Source organism: Hemitrygon akajei, chromosome 30 (genome assembly GCF_048418815.1).
Source record: "Hemitrygon akajei chromosome 30, sHemAka1.3, whole genome shotgun sequence".
Lineage (NCBI taxonomy): Eukaryota > Metazoa > Chordata > Chondrichthyes > Myliobatiformes > Dasyatidae > Hemitrygon > Hemitrygon akajei.
The window spans coordinates 35,967,443-35,992,214 of NC_133153.1; the positions used below are offsets into that span (position 1 = coordinate 35,967,443).

A 24,772-nucleotide genomic window follows, 5' to 3' on the forward strand; every position below is an offset into this window, starting at 1 on the left:
TCAAATCTCTTAGTATCTCTCCTTTCAGTTAGTCCTGACGAAGGGTCTCGGCCCGAAATGTCGACAATGCTTCTCCTTGTAGATGCTGCCTGGCCTGCTGTGTTCCACCAGCATTTTGTGTGTTGTTTGAATTTCCAGCATCTGCAGATTTCCTCATGTTTTCTTTTGTTTTAATTGTGTATTGGAAAATTTCCAAAAGCAGCAACTGTCAAGATTTAACCTGATTACTTTAGGATTCAGGGCAAGTTCCGCCATGAATTTAGAGAATTCAAGACATTTTGCAACATTCAGAAGTAGTGAGCTTGTTGTTTCACCAAATAACCTTATTCAAGCATCTTATTCAATTGCTGAAGTTTGCCTTTCGGCAAGGAATTGTATTGTAAAATGCTTCAACTTCCAAAATTATAAGATTCCACCTCTATTTATCTACAAGAGACCTCAAGGTAAGGACTTGGAGCAGCGAAAAGAATAAATGAAACACTTCATGATCAATGCAGTCATTTATCTTCAAATGGGATAAGCACAGAGTACTATTGTAAATGGACAACTGCACAAATGAGACTGTACATCATTCAGTTTGGCAGTAAGGAGCACTTTTAGAGGCTTCCAGACACCAGGTACTGGCTTGGTTAACTGCAGCACTGGAGAAAGAAAGAACATCTTAAGAGGGCTCGTTGAAAATGTGCCCTCCCCTTTTAATGCACTACATTTTACAGAATACTATTATATTTCTGTCTGTTGCTTTCTGGAGTTAGAGGTAGTAATATAGAGCAACAAATTCTTTTTGAAAAAGCAATTTTTTTTTCTTAGCACGTGTAAAAATGCATCACTTCTGTATATAACCAGTGTTAGCCTTTAGAGTACAAAATAAATCCACATAAAAATCACAATTTGAATAAGTAGGTAAGCCAAATCAATCTGTTTTCTGGTTATATTAGAGGATGGCTCGATATCAGCAGTTTGCAAATAAAAGCAACCTCATCCAATACATAAATACAGGTGAATTTTGAAGAAAAAAATTATAACACTGTCACTTTTAAAAAATCCTGTAACATGTACAGAGTATTGTGCATGTTCAGATTTTTTTTTAACTACTCTAGTCATATGCAACCATAAAGAAACAATCAGCATTTAATAAGTCTTAATTGTGTTAATTTGAAATCATGAACTGATGTGTAAATATGGGGATTCCACAGCAGAAGCTTTGCTTAAGATAACAATTTCTACTGCACCTTCTACTCATTTTAGTTCCCCTGAAAGATTCTGTTGAAGAATAGAATTTCTTTGTAGACTGGGGAAGCACCTAAATTGCTCAGATGCCAAAGATCCAAGCATTAATTCTCAATTTTGAGCAGTTTATTTGACTTATCTGAGAGTTATAAAATAACTCATTTTTGTATCTTCAGCAATGCCACCTGTGACATATTTTTACTCTATTTTACAGACTGACAAGTTGTTAATAAGGTCATTAAAAAAAGAGTTTTTGAAACAAAGAGAAAGGCTGCCTGGAATCATGAACACACAAAAAACTGCTGGAGGAACTTGGGGTCAGGCAGCATTTGAGGAAAAAGATCAATGTTTCAAGCCAATACTCATCAGGGTTGAAAAGGGCAAGCAGGGGTGAATCACAGGCTGGCAGGTGTCAGGTAAGGTGGTGGGGGGGGGGGAAATTAATGATGTGAGGGATTTGGAGGTAATAGGTGGAGAAGACAAAGGGCTAGAGAAGGGATTTGACAGAGAACAGAAAACGATTGAATAAAGGGAAGTAGATGGGAACCAGAGGGAGAAAGATGAAGATACCAATGGGCATGGGGGAAGAAGGGGTCATAGGAATACGGAAAAATGGTTGGGGGGGGGGAGAAGAAAAAACAGAGGGTGTTGTTAGTTGATATTACTGCCATTCACACTGTCAGACTGGATACTACTGAGATGGACTACCAAGAGGTGTTATTCTTCAAAATGCATTCAGCTTCAATATGGCACTGCAAAAGTCCTTGGACAGGGTGGCAATAGGAAATGGAATGAAATGGGTGGTCACTGAGAAATCCAGGCTTTACGTGGATGGAACACTGGTGCTCAATAAATTGATCTCCAATCTGTGTTGGGTCTCATCAACATAGAGGAGGCCACACTGGGAGCACCAGATACAAAAAAAATGACACTGATGGATTCACATGTGAAGTGCTGCCTCACTTGAGAGGACTGTTTAGGTACTTGAATGGTAGTGAGGGAGGAGGTGTAGGGACAGGTGTATCACTTAACACTGTTGCAGGAATAAGTGCCTGGAGGCTGAGCACTGGGAAGGGAGAAGTGAGTTGCAGAGAAAGTGATTCCTGCGGAAAGCAGAGAGGGCCAGCGAAGATGTGCCAGGTAGCGTGGATTCTGTTGGAGATGGCAGAAGTTGCAGAGAATGATGTGTTGAATATGGAAGCTAGTGGGACGGTAGTTAAGGACAAGGGGAACTGTGTCTGTGCTTTGTCGGGGGACGGGGGAAATGAGATGTGGTTGGGAGCTGCATTGATAGCAGTGGACTGAAAAACCCCCTTTTACTGAAAATAAGGACATCTCAGATGTTCCGAAATGGAAAGCCTTATCAAGAGAACATATGTGGCAAGACAGCAGAACTACGATAAGGGAAAGGCATTCTGCAAGTGAGAGGGCTGGAAGAGGTGCAGTCAAGGTAACTGAAGTTAGTGGGTTTGTAAAAGGCAGATAATTACTCCTTTTACAACAAATTTTAAAAGGAATTGTAAATGTTCCAGGTCAAGACCCTCTACCAGTACAGAAATTGCTTGCTGCCCAATATACTTTACACACATATCTAGCTATATACAGACTCTGAACTCATGCATTTTATTTTTCAAGTTCTTTCATAAATTCCTTTGGGGGGAAAAGAAACAGAAAATACATTTCAAACATTAAGATTAGACAACATGCTATGGAAGAAATGTACTTAACAACAAAAGTATCACTGTAAAGCAGTTGGCATGGCACTTTGTCAAGATTAAGATCTGAGCACAATAGGATAGACAAACTCCCCAGTTCCCAATAAAACTTCAATTGATGAATTTGAGCATGATGGGTCAACAAAAAGGAAATTCCATCCTTAGATTTTACACTTACAAAATAATTCAAAACATGGCCATTTCTTCAAAAGTAACCATTTTACGCACACCTTCTCAGCATCTGCTTAATATAACATATATAACAATCACAGCACGGAAACAGGCCATCTCGGCCCTCCTAGTCCGTGCCGAACTCTTAATCTCACCTAGTCCCACCTACCCTCACTCAGCCCATAACCCTCCACTCCTTTCCTGTCCATATACCTATCCAATTTTACCTTAAATGACACAACTGAACTGGCCTCTACTACTTCTACAGGAAGCTCATTCCACACAGCTATCACTCTCTGAGTAAAGAAATACCCCCTCGTGTTTCCCTTAAACTTTTGCCCCCTAACTCTCAAATCATGTCCTCTCATTTGAATCTCCCCTACTCTCAATGGAAACAGCCTATTCACGTCAACTCTATCTATCCCTCTCAAAATTTTAAATACCTCGATCAAATCCCCCCTCAACCTTCTACGCTCCAATGAATAGAGACCTAACTTGTTCAACCTTTCTCTGTAACTTAAGTGCTGAAACCCAGGTAACATCCTAGTAAATCGTCTCTGCACTCTCTCTAATTTATTGATATCTTTCCTATAATTCGGTGACCAGAACTGTACACAATATTCCAAATTTGGCCTTACCAATGCCTTGTACAATTTTAACACTACATCGCAACTTCTGTACTCAATGCTCTGATTTATAAAGGCCAGCGTTCCAAAAGCCTTCTTCACCACCCTATGTACATGAGACTCCACCTTCAGGGAACTATGCACTGTTATTCCTAGATCTCTCTGTTCCACTGCATTCCTCAATGCCCTACCATTTACCCTGTATGTTCTATTTGGATTATTCCTGCCAAAATGTAGAACCTCACACTTCTCAGCATTAAACTCCATCTGCCAACGTTCAGCTCATTCTTCTAACCGGCATAAATCTCCCTGCAAGCTTTGAAAACCCACCTCATTATCCACAACACCTCCTACCTTAGTATCATCGGCATACTTACTAATCCAATTTACCACCCCATCATCCAGATCATTTATGTATATTACAAACAACATTGGGCCCAAAACAGATCCCTGAGGCACCCCGCTAGTCACCGGCCTCCATCCCGATAAACAATTATCCACCACTACTCTCTGGCATCTCCCACCTAGCCACTGTTGAATCCATTTTATTACTCCAGCATTAATACCTAACGACTGAACCTTCTTAACTAACCTTCCATGTGGAACTTTGTCAAAGGCCTTGCTGAAGTCCATATAGACTACATCCACTGCCTTACCCTCGTCAACATTCCTCGTAACTTCTTCAAAAAATTCAATAAGGTTTGTCAAACATGACCTTCCACGCACAAATCCATGCTGGCGACTCCTAATCAGATCCTGTCTATCCAGATAATTATAAATACTATCTCTAAGAATATTTTCCATTAATTTACCCACCACTGATGTCAAACTGACAGGTCTATAATTGCTAGGCTTACTTCTAGAACCCTTTTTAAACAATGGAACCAAATGAGCAATACGCCAATCCTCCGGCACAATCCCCATTTCTAATGACATCTGAAAGATCTCCGTCAGAGCTCCTGCTATCTCTACACGAACTTCCCTCAAGGTCCTGGGGAATATCCTGTCAGGACTCGGAGATTTATCCACTTTTAAATTTCTTAATTGGACAATTAAGAAATTGCTTTTTTTTTTAAAAAATGATGACTCCCTGGAGATACTCTCTGAATCTATTAAAGTATCCACTTGAATCACCAAGGCTTAGAAGGCTAAAGACCAAGTAGATGAGTACTTTGTGGGGATGAATGGGGTGACCCCCAAAAGCCTACTTCTATGCTGTACAGCTATTAAAAATTAAATGTTTAACAAAGATTAGTTTATGAAGGTTCAAAGTATTTTTCCCATAGAGCCCAAGATGCTAAATTCTTTAAAACAGAATGTTCATTTTGTAATAAAGGCAGATGCATTTTCTCAACAGTGCAACAAAGGGAGTAACCATTTTTAACCCAAGTGATTAGACACTGCGTAAATCTGAAATGGCAGACCCAATCATAGTAATTCATCAAAACGGGTACCTCAGGAGCCTCCCAGAGAACACAGTAAAATACAGGTTAACTGCATTGAATAGTTTTGAACTCTGGCCAACAAAATTACAAATTAAAAATGCCATTTACTAGCTTTTCCACTACTTAACATTCATGTTTACATTCAGTATTGACTGGGTAAAGAAAATCTCATTTCCATTTTAAAAGCAAGTACTTCACTCCAGTTGTCATCTGTTCATTATAATTCAGTGAGCATGCACAATTCAATTCATTCACTCTTCCCACTATTCCACAACCTACTCACTGCATTCCATATCACTGAAAATTGAAAAACATACGGATATTAAACAATGCTGAGTAATATTCTACCCACTTAAATCTGCCTAGTGAGAAAACAAGAGGATTTTTATGCAACAAAGCAATCAAAAGATAGCAACAAAGATTTACAGAAGGGCCCCACAGTCCTTTCACTTCAACTCATTCTATAATTACATAATCAATATGAACTGGGAAGACTTTCTCAAACCATACACGCATAATGTCTACATATTTTACCGTAGAAAGATCAACAAATTAAATGAAACATTTCACAGCTCGTTTGAAACTAGTTCAATATATGAAAGAAAACTGCAACTGCTCACTTGTGGACATGTGAGTTAACTCACTCATTCTACTCCCCAAACTCTGCTTGAATTATTGAAATAAGTTCAAAACAATTCTTCATTATGTATAAAATTCAATCCCAGTTCTAAACACAGAAATCAGGGACAGATGTGATACATGACTATGAAGAACAATGAAAAGGTGAAGGCCATTTAGTCTCGAGTCTGCTCTGTCATTCAAAATCATTGATGATTTTCTTGCCTTATCCTGATACATAAATCTAGTGATCTGCCTTTAATTGATGATAGAACCTTTATAACTGATGAAAATCCCAAAGATTCACCACTTCTGAGTAAGAATGTTTCTTTCCATTCTAAATTTTCTGCTCCTTTCTTTGAGACTATGAAACCTAATTCTAAACTCTTCGTCCAATGGAAACTCATTGCCAGCATCTACCTACCCAGTCAAACATTATGAATTTTACACATTTCAATAGGTCACCTGTCAAGACTTTCAATTCTGAAGAGCAGAGTTCTAGCTCTTCAATCTCTCATATCAGACCTGTCATCACAGGAAATAGTTCTGTGAATCTTTGGTGCACTGCCCTATGATTAGTAAAGAGAGCAAAATGGAATACAATGCTTTAGGGTCTCACCAAAGATCCTGATGACTGTAACCACAATGAATATTAACATTCCTTTGAGAGGACTGGAAAATAAAAGCTAGAATTTAGTGCTGAGGCTTTGAGGCATTGGTTGGACCGCACGTGGAGCATTGTGGACAGTTTTGACCCCCTTATCCAAGGATGTGCTGGCACTGGAGGTTTCAGAGGTGGTTCATGAGAATGATCCCAGGTATGAGGAGCGTTTGATGACTCTAAGCCTGTACTCACCAGAGTTTATAAGAATGCGCTGGGGTGGGGAGTAGTGATCTCAATGAAATCTATTGAATTTTGAAAGGCCTGAATACAGTGGAAATGGAGAGACTATTTCCTATAGTGGGGGAGTGTAGGACCAGAGGCCACATCCTCAGAATACAAGAATGTCCCTTTAGAACAGCTAAGGGACTCCCTTAGCCAGATGGTGGTGAATCTGAAGAATTTATTGCTACAGACAGCTGTAGAGGCCAAATCATTGAGTATATTTAAAGAGGAGGTTGATGGGTTCATGATTTATAACTGTATCAAAGGTTACAGAGAAAAGGCAGGAGAATGGATTAAGACTGACAATAAAATCAGTCATGATGGAAGGATGGAGCACCACAATGGGACAAATGGCCTAATTCTGCTCCTCTGGCTTATGGTCACTTTGATCTCAAAAGTTTCTTCCAATAAACACCACCTGCTTTCCACAGCTGCATGACAGCTTTCAGCAACTCATGTGCATGGATATTCAGGTCCCTACTCCATCAACATTTTCCTATTTCTATTTAAAAAATCTCCAGCAATGATTTTTTGCTAATGATGAATAATATCATTTATTTGGATAGTCTATATTTCTTAGAAGAGGCTTGGCATCCTCCTCAAACATAGTTTCATGACATGATCAAGCATGGAAATTTGACGTTTGATTCCCCCAGCCAATCATTGATGGAGATAATTAGTTGGACTCAAGCAATAAGTCTTTTGTATCTACTAGCCTCCGCCTGGCACTTAAGAAGCATCCATTTATCTTTTGTTTTCTATCTGCTTACCAACTCTCAACCCACTACTATTCTACCCCCATTCCACTTTCTACCTTCTATAGGAGACCTTATCCAAAGCTCTCTGAAAATCCCAACCTATGATATTGATTCCTCGTTATGTACTTGAATTGATACATCCTAGTTAGAGGAGGTTTTGATTTGACAGATCATGGTATAAAAATGGAGCTGTTTGATGGAGCAAGAAGACAGCAGTTGGTGAAAGTTGTTTATAGGCCTCTAAATAGTATCTGTGATGTCAGACATGGTACAAGGAAATTTGAAAGTATGTGATGCGATATAAAGTCATCATGGGGTACTTCAATCTATTTACATATAGTCTGGACAAATAGACTAATTATGTAGAAGGTGAATTCCCATAATATAATGAAGGATACCTAGATCAGTATGATGAGGAATTCACACTTGAAAAGGATACTTAGATCCAGGAATGTATAACAAAAAAGTTTTATTTGTAATATTAAAAGGTACCTCTAAGACAGTGATCATATTATGACAGAATTCTATACTGAGTTTGAAAGTGACATAGTTAAACTGAAGACCTTGATTCCAGAATCAAATTAAGGTATGAGTTACATCGGGAACCCATATTTAAATAATTAAGTGGTTGCAATAATAGGGCAGTTAATTAAAAAAATTAATAGAATTAAATAATACATGGTTTGCTACAAAGATTCATTTCTTCATGGTACAACAGGAGAAATAGTCCAACCATGAATAACAGGAGAACTTGAAAGTCTTATAAAAATGCCAGAAAATTCTGTAAACTTGGATTGCAGGCATTATAAAATTCAAAGGATTAAAAAAAAGAATGGAATACATGAGTAAACTAACAAGAAACCTAAAAATAAATCCAAAGTCATCAATAGCTAAGAAGGAAAAGAACAGTGAACCAAATTTAGTGATGTGCAGTAAGAAGGAAATGGCAGGGAAATTAAACAAAATTAAGCAAAAAACAAACTGATGGAGGAACTCAGCAGGTCAAATAGTATCCATGGAGGAAAGGAATTGTCAATGTTTTGGATCAAGATCTTACATTACATTGATCAAACTTCTGTCAGAGAAGTTGTTATACAAATCTCCCAAACATACTTGAGGACCAAAAAGCTCAGTCAAAATAATGAAATTAATGAATTAACTATTAAGAAATATTACTAGATAAATTAGTAAACAAGAAAATGAATAAATTCCAAGGATCTAATGATCAATATCTCATTCTTTAAAAGAGGTGTCTAGGAAGAAGCTCTAATTATAATCCAGATTCTATAGAATCTGGAATGGTTCTTACAGATTGATGGGTAGCAAATGTAACCCTATTATTTAAGAAAAGACTGAAAATAAAGTACTATTAATCTGTTAGTCTGATATCTTTATTAAGGGAAAATGCTGCAATTTGTAAGAAAGGATGTGATTAAAATTTAAGATACAAGGACAAGATTACAAAATGGAGGGAAAATAAAAGCAGAAATGGTGGAGAAAATGAGCCAGATGATTTGACATTAAAAACAAAAATAGCCTCCACTAAATTCACCTAGTATGAAAAATTCATGTTGGATGAGTCCATCATAATATTTGAATAATTCGAGTGTAAATATCTCGTTGGAGGATTTCATGCTCAAAGAACTTTATCTAATACAACAAGACATGTTAGTTAGATTCCAAATTTTTACCAAAATGTCAAATATCAGAAGATGTTGTACTCTATTCTTAGAAATAATGTAGTATTATTAAAGAAACTGGGCACTACCACATTTAGGATGAGGCAAGTTGCAAATCATCTTAGGATATCCTGAGGTCATAACATGAATTGTGCAAACACAAAGTCTTTGACAGGACCTATCAGAATGTTCAAATCATTTCAACCATCGCTATTCAAACAGAAATTAATTTTCTAATCTCAGGTGATCATGTGTGGTTTAAAAAAGGTATCAGTTATTCAAATACAAGTAGATAATTTGTTTTATATTCTGGTGTCATATGAAATGTATAAAATTAAAACTCTGGAGCTGAATTGATCATTAGAACATGCTGCAACTTCGAAAGGCATTTACAGAAGAATTATCAAAGCATGCCAGATTTGTGACTTGCAGCACAGAAATTTCATATTTCCTTATTAGGGTGGGTAGTCTAAAAATCCCTCTATTTGTAAGCATTCTGAAGAGGAATACTGTTGCTGCCAAAATAGTTTGAATTATTAATTGGGATGGAGAAAAATCAGAATAGACACACCTTCTAAAGCAGGACCTACCTTCAACACCACTGATGCACTTCACACGGTCTCGGACTTCCACATTGTAGCCTTCAAATGACATGAATACCCCATCTGGCCGATAAGTACCCCTTGGAGTGTACACTTTTGAATAACTGTGGGAAAACTCAAACCGATCATAACCATCATATTGGGCAATCTTTCCATAAACTTCAAAATATTTCTCAATCCAGCTGAAGGGAAGATAAACTTCATTGCCTTCTTTCCTGCCTTTTATTGTATAGTCATCATTTATTAAGCAATCCATCTCTTCGTATTTAATACCCAATAGTTTATTGACATTGTTGTTTAGAATATTGGCTACAGGAGGTGCTCTCTGCTGCTCCTGGTGGGACACATCTGCAGATGGCTGCTTTACTGGAGGCTTTCCTCCTCTTAAAAGGATAGCCAGATAGTTGTCATCATCAGAGTCTATTTCTCTTTTTTCTAAAGCTCCTTTGCCAACCAAGTTTTCCAAGTGGCCGAGGTGCCTCGGAAACTGGATTGCTTTATCACTCGAGCATTTGTTCCACAGAAGAACAGTGACCAGTGTAAACAGAGCGCAGATGATAATCAAGGTCTTGTAGTTAACTCGAGCTGCCAAGCAACGCATATTCACATCATACCTGTATATGAAAAACATTCAAAACATCAATTTAAAAATAACTATTGTCTAGGTTTCAGCACTCAAACATTCCAACAAAGTTAAAACTTTGATAAACAAGAATTTCAGTTTGCAAGATATACTTATAAACATTACAGAAACTGAAACCGCATTATCTTAAAATCTACCTACAATAATATGAATAATGATTACAATATTATTTCTACATAGGCTACTGTGCACAGTATTTATAGGTGTCCAAGTTTTGTGCTCAACATCAACGCACTGGCCACAATATAAATCAAGATGTAGCAAAGAGATTTGCGACAAGCCTCATAAATTGCTTCTATGTTCATATGTTCTAAACTGCAGGCTGGGGGAAAGGCCGCCATTTGTGCTTGATGGTGCAGTTGTGACTGTTGGGAACTGGAATATTCTTTCCCATTTCAGTCAGTCGCCATTGAAAAAGACTGAATATAAACAACCTTGAGAATTTTGCTATCTTTCCCTTGAAGAACACATCATACAGGACACTGCTTCTTTCTCTCCACAGCCATCCTTAAAGGCTGTCAAAACCAAAATAACAAACTGGAGCCTTGTGGGAAATTTGCATTCTACCAATTTCACAAACTTTTGTTGAGTCACACTTTTAACGTTGGCTTCCCGCTGATGCCAAGTTTTAAAAAAAAGTCTATATATATAAATAATACACACTGCAGACAAATATACAAACAAGTCCACTGCATGCAAGCACAAATAGGATTATATTCAAAACCTGCAGATTGTCGCCACAATACTTGGATTTAGCACTGAAGAGTAGCAGGCTTAAGGAGGGAAGTGTAGTATGCAATAAAGAAAGTGAGGGAGGATGATCAGGTGGAATTGTGTGGGTAATGGGCAGAAGGAAAGGGTGGAGGAGGGGTAAAGAGACAGGTTGATTGGGAGAAGTGAGAAAAATGACAAAGGGAGAGCAGTTTATTTTATTTTAGAGATGCATCGTTGAACAGGCCCTCCAGCCCACCAAGCCGCGCCACCCAGCAATCCACCAATTTAACCTTGGCCTAATCACAGGACAATTAACTTAACATTGTGTCTTTGGACCGTGAGAGGAATCCAAGAGCACTCAGAGTTAACGGAAGCTGGAGAATTCAATATAATGACATCGGGCTGTAGGCAACCCATTCAGTATAGGAGGTGCTGCTCATTTAATTTGCATTCAACCTCATCCTGGCAGTACAGGAGACCAAGGACAGGCATACCAGTGTGGGAATGAGGAGAATTAAAATGGCTGGCAACCAGGAAATCTAGAAGCCTACAACGGATGGTGTAGAGGTGCTCGGAGAAGCAGTTGCCCAAACTGTGTCTGGTTACATTAATGTAAAGGAGACCATGATAGAAACACCAGAGCCAGTAAATAATGCTGGAGGATATGGATGTGTAAGATTGCCTCACCTGGAAGGACTGTTTAGGGCCCTAGATGGTGGTGTAGGGACAGGTGTTACACCTCTTGCACAAGGGAGTGTGTCTGGGGAGGGAGGGGATGTATGGAGAGGTATAATTGGATCAGATTGGAGAGAGTGATCTCAGCAGAAAGTGGAGGGGGTGGGGAGGGGAAGTAAATCACAAATAAAAAAATTTGCAGATCCTGGAAATCCAAAGTAACACACACACAAAATGCTGGAAGAACTCGAGTGCTGATCAATTATTCTTTCTAGAACTGCAAGTTTCTTCCTCATAAGACACAAGCCACGCAAATTAGAAAACCTTGATGCTATTTCCTCATGTATCTGAATGACAATTTGAATTACTAAAGCAAAAAATTGAACTGTTTCTATTAACTATGATTAAAGCTTAGTTACTTCCATAAGACACTGAATTTAATCACACACAAATCCCCTAGATGAAAACTGAATTCTTGATAAAGGCATCATTCTCCATTCTCCTGTAAATACTTGCAAGAAAATGAAGCTCAAGGTAGTATATAGTGACATATACATACTTTGATAATAAATTTATTTTGAACATTGAATTTTTATCAGTAGACAACATTCTTGCTTCAGGAGAAATGGATCAATGATCCATTTTAAAATTGATAGCAACACAGAATTGATTAAGAACTTCATTGTGAAGAATTGTGAAATGGAACTTCAATATATTAGGTATCAGATTTTTTTTAAACAAGCAGAAGTAAACAGGGGAGTACTAATTTTGGTCAGCAACCTCTGCTGAGTTAATCTCAGTGTGCAATTCATCACAAATGCTATTTCTACCTTCAATAAGAAATATTTATTATAGCTATAAAAGGAAATGCTGCATGTCCTTCTGTAGGGGGAAATCTCAAACAGGAACGAAAGGAGTTAGTATGAGAGGGGAAGATATAAAGGGGACCTGAGGGGCAGGGTTTTCCAGAAAGAGTATGAGTATAGGGTAAAAGGCTACCTGAGGAAGTGGTAGAGTCAAGTACAATTTTTCTTTTAGAGATACAGTGCGGTACACAGACCCTTCCAGCCACTGAGCCCATACCACCCAATTATATCCATGAGATCAATTAACCTACAAACCCATACACCTTTGGACAGTGGGGGGAGCTGGAGCACATAGAGGAACCCCAGTCACAGGGAGAATGTACAACCTCCTTACAGTCAGTGGCGGGAATTCTGACATTTAAAAGACTGGCTCATATGTAAATAAGGTTTAGTGGGATATGGGCCCCAATGGAGGCAAATGCAGTGAGCTTAGTAAGGCATCTTAGTTGGAATGGACGAGTTGGATCAAAAGGCCTGTTTCAGTACTGTAGAAGTTTGTGTCAATGACATTAGTAAGGTGAACAGGAAAGATCAAACAGGCAGCAAAGCATCATGCAATCCAACAGATTTGCAAAAGATATTCACAGACAGTCCCCATGAAACTTCACTCTTGCAACAGTGAAGAAAAGGAGGATTCACAAAGTATGCTTCATATTAATGATACAGGAGGAGGAGGCCATTCAGCTCCTTAAGAATGCCTTGCCATTCAAAACAATCATGACAGATCCACCCCTGGCCTCATTCTAGTTCCCATAGTCCTCATTACCCTTAACAAAAATATCTACTTCCTCTTCCAACAGGTTCAGTGATCTAGCTTCTACAACCACCTGGAATGGAGAATACCAGAGATTGATCCCCCTCTGAGAAGGGAGAAACTGAGTGTAGTGAGGAACACAGTAAAACAAAAATCACAGAAAGGTCATATAGACTTAGACCTAAAGACATAAAAGTAATTGAAAAGATAACTAGCACTAAGCTGCCTGGAGAATTTCAACCTACAGAGGAAACACTTTTCATAGCCCAACTGTGAGCGCTCATGCATGAGCTCACAGAACAGCAGAAGGCAACTGGTGAGTATTTTTCTTTCAATTTAATCAATCTATTCCGATTGGACAAGTAGAGTTTAAGCACCTTTTACCCAAAATCTGATGATTTAAAAAAAGAAATAAGAGTACTGACATAACATCACAAATGGAAAATTCCACAAGGTACTGGGAAGGTTCCCAGGCAATGTGCAAGATGCCACTTAATAGAATGCTGATGATGAAACAAGCAAAGATCTATCACAACAAACTAAAAATTAAAGGCAATTGTGAATATTTGGCAGGCTGGTTGCAGAAATTGAAGCACAGCATTAAATTTTTTAAGATTTGTGGTGATAAAGCATCTGCTGATCACAAAGCTGAAAAATTCATTGGAGAGTTTGCCAAGAAGGTCACAGATGAAAATCTAGCATGTTGAATGGCTGCATTAGTACATATGTGTGATGAACAAGTGTAAGACAAAGACTTGCTTACCAATAGCATATAAAATGATGGCCATTTATGTCCACCTGGACGCCCAAGGCAGTGATAGCTGGCTCAATGTACACATTGTTTCATTTAGAAAATTATTAATACTATTACATAAAACTACCTTTAGGGAGTATATATAAGCTCTACGTGTAATGTAAGTAGATTTTGTGTTTAGACTTGGGTCTCATCCCCAAGGTATCACAATATTTAGATGCAAATATTCAAAAATCTGAAAACCGAAACACTCGGGTCCCATGTATTTCAGATAAGGGCTGTTCAACCTGTATTCAAATCAGAAATCGTTAATGTGAGCAAGTTCTTGAAGTTTAATGTGGCACATCTGATACAAACAATGTAACTAATAATTCAACCAACTAGAACAGGCAGCTGGACAGATGATGTGGGAACTAATGGACACCCTTTTAATAAACAAATACCACATTTGCAGGAAACAATGGTTGCAAAGGAACTTTGGTTTAAGGTTCACAATCTGGTCCAAGCTCCAAACACTGACAAATCAGGCAGGGGGAAAAAAGACTGACACTCCTTAGATTAACTACCTCTAAACTGGCAAATGGTCCAAAATAAGATGCTGTGACTGCATAACGGATAGGTAGAGGGATCCAGAAGATAGCTCCAAAGGAGGCTCAGCCCTTGCTTTTACCCAACAGGTATGAGATCCTTACTCCCCATGTAGATGAGAGTGGGGACAACAGGGATATACATACTGTCCATAGCACCATGACTGAGGGAGCCTTTCAAGAGTGGGTAGTAAGGAGAACTGTAGTAGTTATAGTGGCTAGCACATTGAGGGAATCAGGCTCTGCTGCATAGAGTCCTAAAGGCCATGTAGCCTTCCTGATGTCAGGCTTGATGGCTATCTGGACTGGAGAGGAACTTGGAGAAAAACAGGGAAGGATCTAATTAACAGTATTGTTATTCAAGTATGGTGTCAGTGGTACTGAGACATAATACAGAGGCAGTGGATAGTAATGTAGAACCAGTTGGGGTTGAACTATGAACACCAAGGCTAAAATGACTAAGGTAGGAGTACTTTATAGATCCCCAAAACATGAAAGAGTGCAAAACATAGGATGCAGCAGCAAACAAGATGAATGGTTATAGGTATGGGGTCTCCACTCAGGTTTGGCAGTTCCCCTAACAAAGGATAATGATCATTTCAGCTAACTGTTTAATAATTTGAGATTTTGCCTGCATCTCTCCACACATAACAGTTCAGCCTTTGAAAAATTTATCAAAACCACTTAAAATTTGATTTGGAGAAACAAACTGAAGACACTGGAAAGAAGAAAATTTAAAAAATGCTGGAATCACTCAATAGGTTACACAGAGAATGAAGCAGAGTCAACCTTTCAGGTCAAGGAATCTTCAGATTCATAAAAACTAGAAACAAATCCATTGTAAATTGGAGAAGGGGTAGAGTAAACAGGCCAAAGCCATCAAGATAACAGTTTAAACCATTATGAACCACCTGAAAAAGAAACACAAAAGCACTAACCAATTTAAGATTGTGATCCAAACAATTTCAAAACTGGAATATTCCAAAGTAGAATATTGGTTCATCCCACGAGATAAAACCACAATATAAATATGACAATATTTTACCTGAGAAACATTCAGCAATAAAAAAAACCTCAGTATTTCATAAATATGTCATTGAATGCCTGTGACCCCGTGTTTAGAAAGGCAAACGGAAGCTCAGGCTTCAGTTTTTGAGATTTTGCCTGAAATACCTGAAACTATACTGCTGCATTGATGAACTAGTATTAAAAAAAAAAGCACCACTTGCCAAATTACATGATACAGGATTATGTTGACGCCAAGAATAATTAGATTTCACTTAGGACTAATATATCACACAATGAGTCGATATCAGTCTTGGTCATCTAAAATCAGTGTTAGTCAATCCACCTAGTGTCTGTATATATACACACACACACACACACACACACACTCATGCTCTGATTCTACTTGCCACACTAGTTCATGAACCAGCTCAATATTACAAACCTGAACAGCAATTATTCATAAAGTGTTGAATCAAAATCCAGTGGCCTGCCACCATATGGCTTTTTAATAACAATGATGAGCTCCAACAGCAAACAAATTTCATGGGATTCAGTTTGTTTCCCATAGCAAGTTACCTGACACATCATTGAAATGGTGAGCAGGCTCTGAAAATTGCTGTCATAATTACAAGTCCTTTTAAGGGTTGGACCAATAAATTCAACTAATAACCAGATGGGTACTGCTATTAAAATCTTTGCTAATGGCACAAATAATAATTTCAAACTGTGGCAGCTGCTGACAAGTGTGCAATAACATTTTCTCAAACAGTGCTGCAGAGTTGATTGATTATTATTCCGGAAGCTTGCAGTACAGTCTGAAATTATGTTTTAATACAAATAATTTTTCAGTAAGTTTATCCTTGCAGCTTTGTTCCAAAATACTGCAAATTATAATCAAATATAGCTTTTTAAATAATTCCAAGTATTCGAGCACATTGTTAAATGCATAAATAAGTCAGCAATGTCACATTACCATTCAAAAAAGAGAGACCAGGAATTAAGGATTTTAAGGACGTCTTTCCACCATGTCCCCAAGAGTCCAACCAAGAAAGTCAGGCCCTAAGCACATCAGGATCATAATTTTAGTCTTTTAAATAATCAAACCAAACTTCATTACCAGTTCTTTGCAAGCATGCCCCATTCTTAAACTGGGACACACATCTCTGATGTGTGCCAATTGGCATAGCAACCAAAAATGAAACAGCCAAAACAACTTATTTTGCCCTTTCTTTGTAACCATCCCCCCCCACCATAATTTTACTTTGCCTTGACTACATCCAATTTCCAATTCATTTAAAGATTCAAAGTACACTTATTATCAATGGGTACAGAATACAATTCAGAGATTTGTCCTCTCGCAAGAGGACGACAAATGATTAAAAACTCAAATGTTAATATGAAATATTTAATCGCTTTTATTGGTTTTGAGGTTAGAAATCATGATGCATCATATTGCTTGAAACATACAAAGTGCCTAACTAACAGTTGAATGCATTGCTTATTGGGAATTTTTATAGACAGGCAAAAAAAATTAGTGCCAGTTTGACAGTAAACTCACTGCCACAAGTGCACACTTTGATTTTTTTTCTGGCTGTGAAAATGAGATCATTTTTCCAAGGGTTTTCAGCCCTGAGAATCTCGTTGGGCTTATTCTGCGTATGACTGAGCCTTAAAAAAATAATGTACAGTGCAGCTTCTAATACCTTGGAACATTTTTGAAAAGTGAAAAAATTAGATACAGAAGCATTTTACATTCCCTGCTATAAAATGAAAATGAAATGATGAAAAAATTCTTTCTGCACTATATATGGTTCGCACACATACATTGGAATATCAAATAATTATTTAGCACTATGTCAAGATAGTGGTATTACTCTAATTTTTTCCATTAATGCAAGGAAACAATTAGATATCCCATTGAGCCAAATTATGCACTGGGGCTTATGCATTTATTTTTACTGAGCATGGAATAAGTCAGGGATTTAATGAAATACTTCATACCAAAAATACAGGAACTGCACTTCAGTATTTTAAAAGACCCAATTTCAAATTAGTCATAAAATTGATAGAAATTTCAGTTAAAATTAAATCCACAAGAATGTAATATGTAAAGTTTTAAATTTAATTTCAAAAACAGATTTGTGCAAACAGAATTGTGTATTCCCAGCCCAACTGCTACACTGAAAAACAGCTAGCTTTCCACCTGGAGGGGCCAAGATTATCTTCCAAGGACAATTCATATGGATGCTAATTAAGCAGGATTATATCCAGTAACATTTCTTCCCCACAACCAAAACACAGCAGACACCCTAAATCTACAGCTAAACATAAAATGCTGGAGTTAGAGAGCAATTCAGCCAACATTTATGAAGAGAGAACATGGCAGGGCAGAGAAAGCACATTTTATGATAGGGTAATCATGTCAGACAAATCTTTTCATGAGCTTACAACTGGGAGTATAGATAAGGAACCAGAGGATGTAGTGTATTTGGACTTGCAAATGACCCTTAATAAGGTACATGCAAAATGATTACTAAACAACACACACAGAACATGGGTTTGGAAGCAGATAAGGATTGGGTCAGTTTCAAGTTGGAGGCTGTGATTAGTAAGCTGCCACAGGCACTGTTGAGGCCATAGCTGTTTACAATCCATAGCAGTGTTGGGATGAGAGGACCAAATGAGCATTTGAATGCAAAGAATGAAAATGGGAATAGTCTATTTGATCCCTCGAACCAGACCTGCAATTCATTAACACAATTGCTGATCTTTTAGCTTGTTGCTTTACTGCGATCTTCTCTTATGATCTCTCTAACATTTAAAAATCTATCAATCTCTCCCGAATAACCTTGGTGACTAAGCCTCCAGGCTGTGAAGACTGATGAAGTCACATGGTGAAAGCAGAAGCCCAGGACACGAGTCTGACAAGTTGCTGCCAGGGTCTATGCCCAGTAGGGGTGATTGGCTAAAGAAGGAGCAGACTTGATGGACCAAATGACCCAATTCTGCTCCCATATCTTATGTTCTTATGGTCTAAGATAATCTTCATGCTTGCAAATTACCTGAAGATGCAAGCTGAAAACCTCAAGATAAGCAATGCCAAAACCTACATTAGAAATTCAAAAGGCAGTAATTTTATGATAGCAATCTCATGTAGATCCAGGTGACATTTATAAATTACAAGAGGTTGGTTCATATGTTTTATGATATCACCTGCAGAATTCAATCATATTAATACTTTACAAGACAAACAACTGCGGGAGGAATTGAAGCCAACAAGCCACCTTTTTCATTATGAGAAGCACACAGAGCAGATTAAATTGCAGAAAGTCAGAGGAAATAACTACCCTGAAACAGGTGATTTTGCTCCCTTTAAAGTGTGGAAAACTAAGTGTATTATCGTATGTCATCACAGATCTCTGCATATCAATTTAGTTTGGTAACAATTTACTCATTCATATTGAACTTTTAAGTGATTGATCCGACCTAAATGCTTCACCAGAGGCAACAGTTTAACTGAAGAAACAGAAACTAAAGCAGATGGTGAAAGGAATGGACTGCAAACAGCTGTATAAATGCACACACATAATTTTTTCTAAGAACAAACAAGAGTGTTACAGCAGATCATATCCAAGTTTCATCTGCAGTGATAATGTTACAAATGCAGTAGAGAAATCATTCATATGGTGATGGTTCAGATAGGACTTTTGAAGGAATGCTGGACCAAGCTCAAGCTGCACATCAAGAATCAGTTCATACACGGCATTTGTCTTTGAGCATCCCAAAACATTTGTAAACAAATGAAGGTCCAAGGAAACTAATCAAACCATCAAGATTCATGTAGAGAAGGAACTAAAGTAGTTGGCTCTCTTGGGAGAAAGTGATACATGTGAAATGTGTTCTCTCAAGTTTTACACCAATATCAATCAAAAAAAATATTCGTGATCATTCCAAAATGTAAATATTTTCCCCCAATATATTGGATAATGTTAGCCATCATACAGAATTGGCCAAATCAAGCTGGCAAGGATAATATTAAAAGTATCAGTCCATGTGGGACAACTTATTGGAGAATATATTGAGGAATCAACCAGGAAGTATGCTTTTTAGATCAGGTATAGTGTATTGGGAAGAAAATAATTAAAACTCTCATATTAAACCGCCCCTACGAAAGAAATCATATCATGGCAGAATTTCAGATTCAGTATGAAGATGAGAAACTAGCGTCAAAACTTCAATTCGAACAATTATAATGAGCCAATTATAATGGCTGAAACAGAAATAATTGACATAACAGTCACAGACTTTTACAGAGACATTTCTTAAGTCTCAAAATCGCATGTTCTGGTGAAAAAGAAGGGATATACAAGAATACACCAAGTGGCTAGTAACTACAGTCAAGAATGGTACAGAACTGAAAGATGAGACATATGTCACACAAACTATTGTGAGGCAAGAGGCTTGGACCATTTTTAAAAACCAGCAAAAGATGACAAAATAAAAATTAATGAAGGAGAAGATAGTGTATTAGTGTACACAAATAAAATCAGACAATAAAGAACTTCAAGCAACACATACATAAAATGCTGGAGGAACTCAGCAGACCACACAGCATCTATGGAGAAAAGTAAAGTCAACGTTTTGGGCCAAGACCCTTCCGCAGGACTGGAGAAAAAGATGAGGACTCCTGTCCTGCCGAAGGGACCTGACCCGAACCCTCGACTGTACTTTTTTTTCCATAGATGCTGCGTCGCCTGCTGAGTTCCTCTAGCATTTTGTGTGTGTTACTTGGATTTCCAGCATCTGCAAATTCTCTCTTGTTTGCAATAAAGAACTTCAATAGAAGTAGCAGCTTAAGAAACAGTGATCTTTAGGAGGATTGGATTGGGAAATAAAATGGGGAATATAGAAATGGCAGTGATTAAAAGTAGAACAGTCCTTGGTAAAATCATTGCTCAAATTTTTTAAAAAATCAGATTAAAAACAAATATTGGAAGTGAAGATTACAGGAAATCCAAAACAAAGTCAGAGTATGGAGAGGGAAGACTACAGCAGTGAAGAGTCCCAAATCATCTTGCATGCCACGCCACTGAACCTTGACCCTGACCTGTCAAGGACTGTGTGGTGGCTGCCCATGCATCAGCCTCCCTACGTTCAACAAAGGCACACAAAGGCATTCCCCATTAAGGGAATAACTGCTTAGCAGAACATCATACTCTACTTGAGCGATTGAACTACTACTAATATGATTACCATAACTTGTAAATTTGGTTTTAGTCCTTGGTTTCAGTTTTCTGAAATTTATAAGAACTCTCCCATCTTTGAATTGAACCTCAAGACATTATAACATGTGTTTTACACCAAATCCATTCTTTCAGTTCTTCTGACTACTGATGACTAAAAGAACACGTCATGTTCAAATTCTGTTTCAATCAAAATGAAATCAATAGCCACACCTGCAAACCCCATTGTGATAAAGTTGAAACTTCTACTGTTGAAGATTGTTGACTAGTTCAGAATAATTACCATATTCCTTCTTTCCCATCTTCATATGAAACACTCAATATTTTCCTTCACACTTCAAATTCCTTCCCTTCAGCAATCAATATTCTTTTATGCCTACTCAATTCCTGTAAAAATGATTGTTTAAATCTCTAATGCACATCTTTCAAGTACAGAATTGTACTATATTGCATGATTCAGTAACATCTCTTTCCTTCATACTGCATGGTGTTCAAATTCCACCTGCTATTTATGTGTATTCAAATTAAGAGGGGGATTTGTAAAGATATACATTTTAAATCCAATATCTGCATCATCTCTATGCCAAGAAAGAAATAATACATGAACTCACCTTTTTCACTTTATCAGTAGGTTAGCTCCATGAATAATTAAGCAGTACAGGCAAATGTCATCCTTTTTTGTAGAAAAAGTACAGTATATCTAAACTTGTTTTTTGTATTCTGATCTCCAATAAGTGAACACTGGAATAAAAAACAGTAAACATTTAATAACAATTCTACATCATTGGATAGGTTAATTGATCATTATAAATTGTCCTAGGATTAGATTAGGGTTAATCAGGTTTGCCAGGGTGGTGTGGCTCAAAGGGCTGAAAGAGCCAACTCCGCACTGTATCACCAAATAAACAAAAATCTGGTGCTAGAGTTGGCAAGGTGATTTTTCTTCATCTTTATTTTTCAATTTATAGCATAAATTTCAATTAATGTTTCAGATGAATATTTCACAGTGATGAAATTTTGAATGGAAGAATGTATTAGTTAAGTGCAAGATATTTCTTCCCTCAAATTCCTTGGGCATTAGATGCTGCAATAATGTCTGCATTAATAATTTGAAATATGAAAGGGAATTATAATGACCAGTAACCCAAGGCTTGGTTACAAAGCAAGGTTTATGAAAACACCAAAGACTGGCACACATTAGAGCATGGGTGGAAACATCTTTTTGAGAGCATGTGCCCAAATTGGCAATAATCTTCTTCTTCAAAAAAATCTCTCACAAATATAGTAATTTTGAGCAGAGGTTATCATTGATTAATGAATTAATTAATAGGAATAATTATGGACTTTGAGGAAAAAGGTTAAGTTCTGGTGCTTATTTACGTGCATTCATTGTTTTCCTGTTAATTAATTAAATGAAACAGATGGAGTTTAAAGAATCAAAGGTGACATTGCATGCAATGTGCCAACAACATGTTTTGCATTGCTACGTTGGGCACATATGCCATAGGTTCATCACCCCAGAGGGACAGAAAAATGAGGAATGTAGGGGTTACAGGTTCAATACGGTTGCAAACTTTAAAACTAAAGTTTCAGCATAAACAAAGCACAGTGTAGGTTAGTAAGCACTTACAGTAAGGAAATGGCCATAATAAAGACAAATTAATTCATAGTTTAAAGAAATTTCTGGGTATTCTTTTGCCCAGAGTTTAATCTAGGTAAACGCAAAGTGGCATGTTAGGAAGTCACACTATGCAAGAGTTGAACTATACAGTTTATGACAGGTCCTTTAATAGCACTAAGTTACACAGGGATCATGGGCTCTAAGTCTTTTCCTCCCCAAAAGCGACATCACAAGTAGAAAAGCTTAGAGTGGTGAAGATGTTTGTCATGCTTGCTTTTATCACTATGGGCATAGAGCTTAGCAGTGAGGAAGTTACATTGCAGTGGCTAGCACGACTTGGGGTGTCAGAGCTCAGAGTTCAATCCTGGCATCCACTATAAGGAATCTCTGTATGTGCTCCTCATAGAATGCAAAGGTTTTCTCTGGGTCCCCTGGTTTCCTTCCACAGTCCAAAGACATACCAGGCAAGTTAAATGGTCATCATAAATTGTCCTGTAGTTAGGTTAGAATTAAATCAGGGTTGTCAGTGGTTACTGGGCAATGCAGCTAAAAGAGCCTATTCCTGCTGCTTCTCTAAATAAAGAGTATAAAACTTTGGTTAGACTGCAGTTGGATTTCTGTGCACAGTTCTGGTCATCCTATTATAGGAAGAATGTGGAGGCTTTGGAAAGGGTTCAGAAGAGGTTTACTAGGATGCTGCCTGGATTAGGGAGTGTGTGTAATAAGGAAAGGTTGGGCATACTTGGTTTGTTTTCTCTGGAGAGTTGAGAGGCTGAGAGACTAAATAAAATCATGAGAGGTACTGATAAGGTACACAATCAGAATATTGTTTCCAAATGCTAACGAGCACAGCTTTAAAGGTTAAGAAGGGATGAGTGGAACAAGATTTTAAAAAAATAAAACTGTTGTGTGTCTATAAGCCACTGCCAGGAGTGGTAATGAAAGAAGCTATGATAGTGGTGTACAAGATACTTTCAGATACCATTGTGGCATGAATATGCAAGAAAAGGAGAAATATGGATTATGTGCAGGCAAAAGGGATTAGTTAAACTAGACATCTTGACAAAGACATGCTGGGCCAAAGAGCCTCTGCTGGTCAATGTTCTGTTTTCAGTTTTGGAATTTGATGGGACAAGTAGTAAAACAGAAAATGTTTTCTGATACAAGCTGTATAATTAAATTTAACTTGATGAACTCTAAAAACAAGTGGTTAGATTACGTTAAACAATGGATACTAATCACAGATTGGATCTGCAAAATAATCATTTTATAAATACAGTCAAAGGTTCAACCTGCCAGAATTGGGTTCACAAGTTAAATTATGAAAATGGTTATTGGAATTGACTTTCTGATATTATAGATTTACACTAATACTATAAATAATGGGCAGTGACAACAAATACTTAATTTATTTTCATGAAAGCCAAATTGCACTAATCCAACAATACTACGTTCCAAATAGGTAGGAAACTAAAGAAAATCATTGCCAGTGACTCCAACCTTTGAAGTTACCTTTATACTAAAGTTGATCTAGCAATTTAGTATAAAGATACTAGGTCGTAAAAATAACATTAACTCAAATAAAAATGGAACTCCAGTGACCATTTTTAATCAACACAATCTGAAGTGTTACATCTTTAAAAGAAATGTGCCTACTGCAAGCGTTCTGTGGATGTGCAAGGATCCTCAAACATATTAAAGATGATGGCAAGAAAACAAAAATCCTTGCTTTTTATGTAGCACCTTTATCAATTTCAAAATACTCCAGAACACTGCAGCCAATGAGGTATTTTGTACTGTATTCACTACTGTGCAAAAAACAAACAAATAGCAAGTCTTGCAATAGCTGTCTCACAAACACCATGAGATTCATAACTTGTCCTTTGATTAAAACTAGGATTACGCTGGAAAAAATTCCTCTTCTGCAAATATCACCAAGATATTGTGCATAGTTACCTGCGGGGCTAGGCGAAACTTCAGCCCAAGTCCATCAATTGGGTAGAAATTATCCTTGTAAGTATTAATTGCAACCAGTCTGCTCTTAGCTTGCTTCGAGGATGAACAATTTATTACCAAACAAATAGTAAAGACTGCAGCTAGACATTTTAGTTCATCTAAGATGTGGCAAACAATTAGCAGCACAAGGTGAATATTGAAATTATTAATAGACATCTCCT

At 37.5% G+C, this 24,772-nt stretch overlaps 1 protein-coding gene across 5 annotated transcripts in view; it reads right to left on the reverse strand.

Moving 5' to 3' along the window:
• The window catches only part of glceb (glucuronic acid epimerase b), a 70,826-nt gene that overhangs the window by 14,082 nt on the left and 31,972 nt on the right, over positions 1-24,772 (reverse strand). For 2 of the 5 annotated variants that reach the window (XM_073032608.1, XM_073032607.1), the window contains exons 2-3: positions 21,586-21,715; positions 9,719-10,344 (exon numbers count right to left, since the gene is read on the reverse strand). In XM_073032608.1, the coding sequence (XP_072888709.1) occupies positions 9,719-10,331 (613 nt within the window). In that variant the 5' untranslated portion in view covers positions 10,332-10,344; positions 21,586-21,715. Of the gene's footprint in view, positions 1-9,718; positions 10,345-21,585; positions 21,716-24,551; positions 24,571-24,772 lie in introns of those variants that run through there. The other 3 variants (XM_073032610.1, XM_073032605.1, XM_073032609.1) reach the window with 2 other exon arrangements.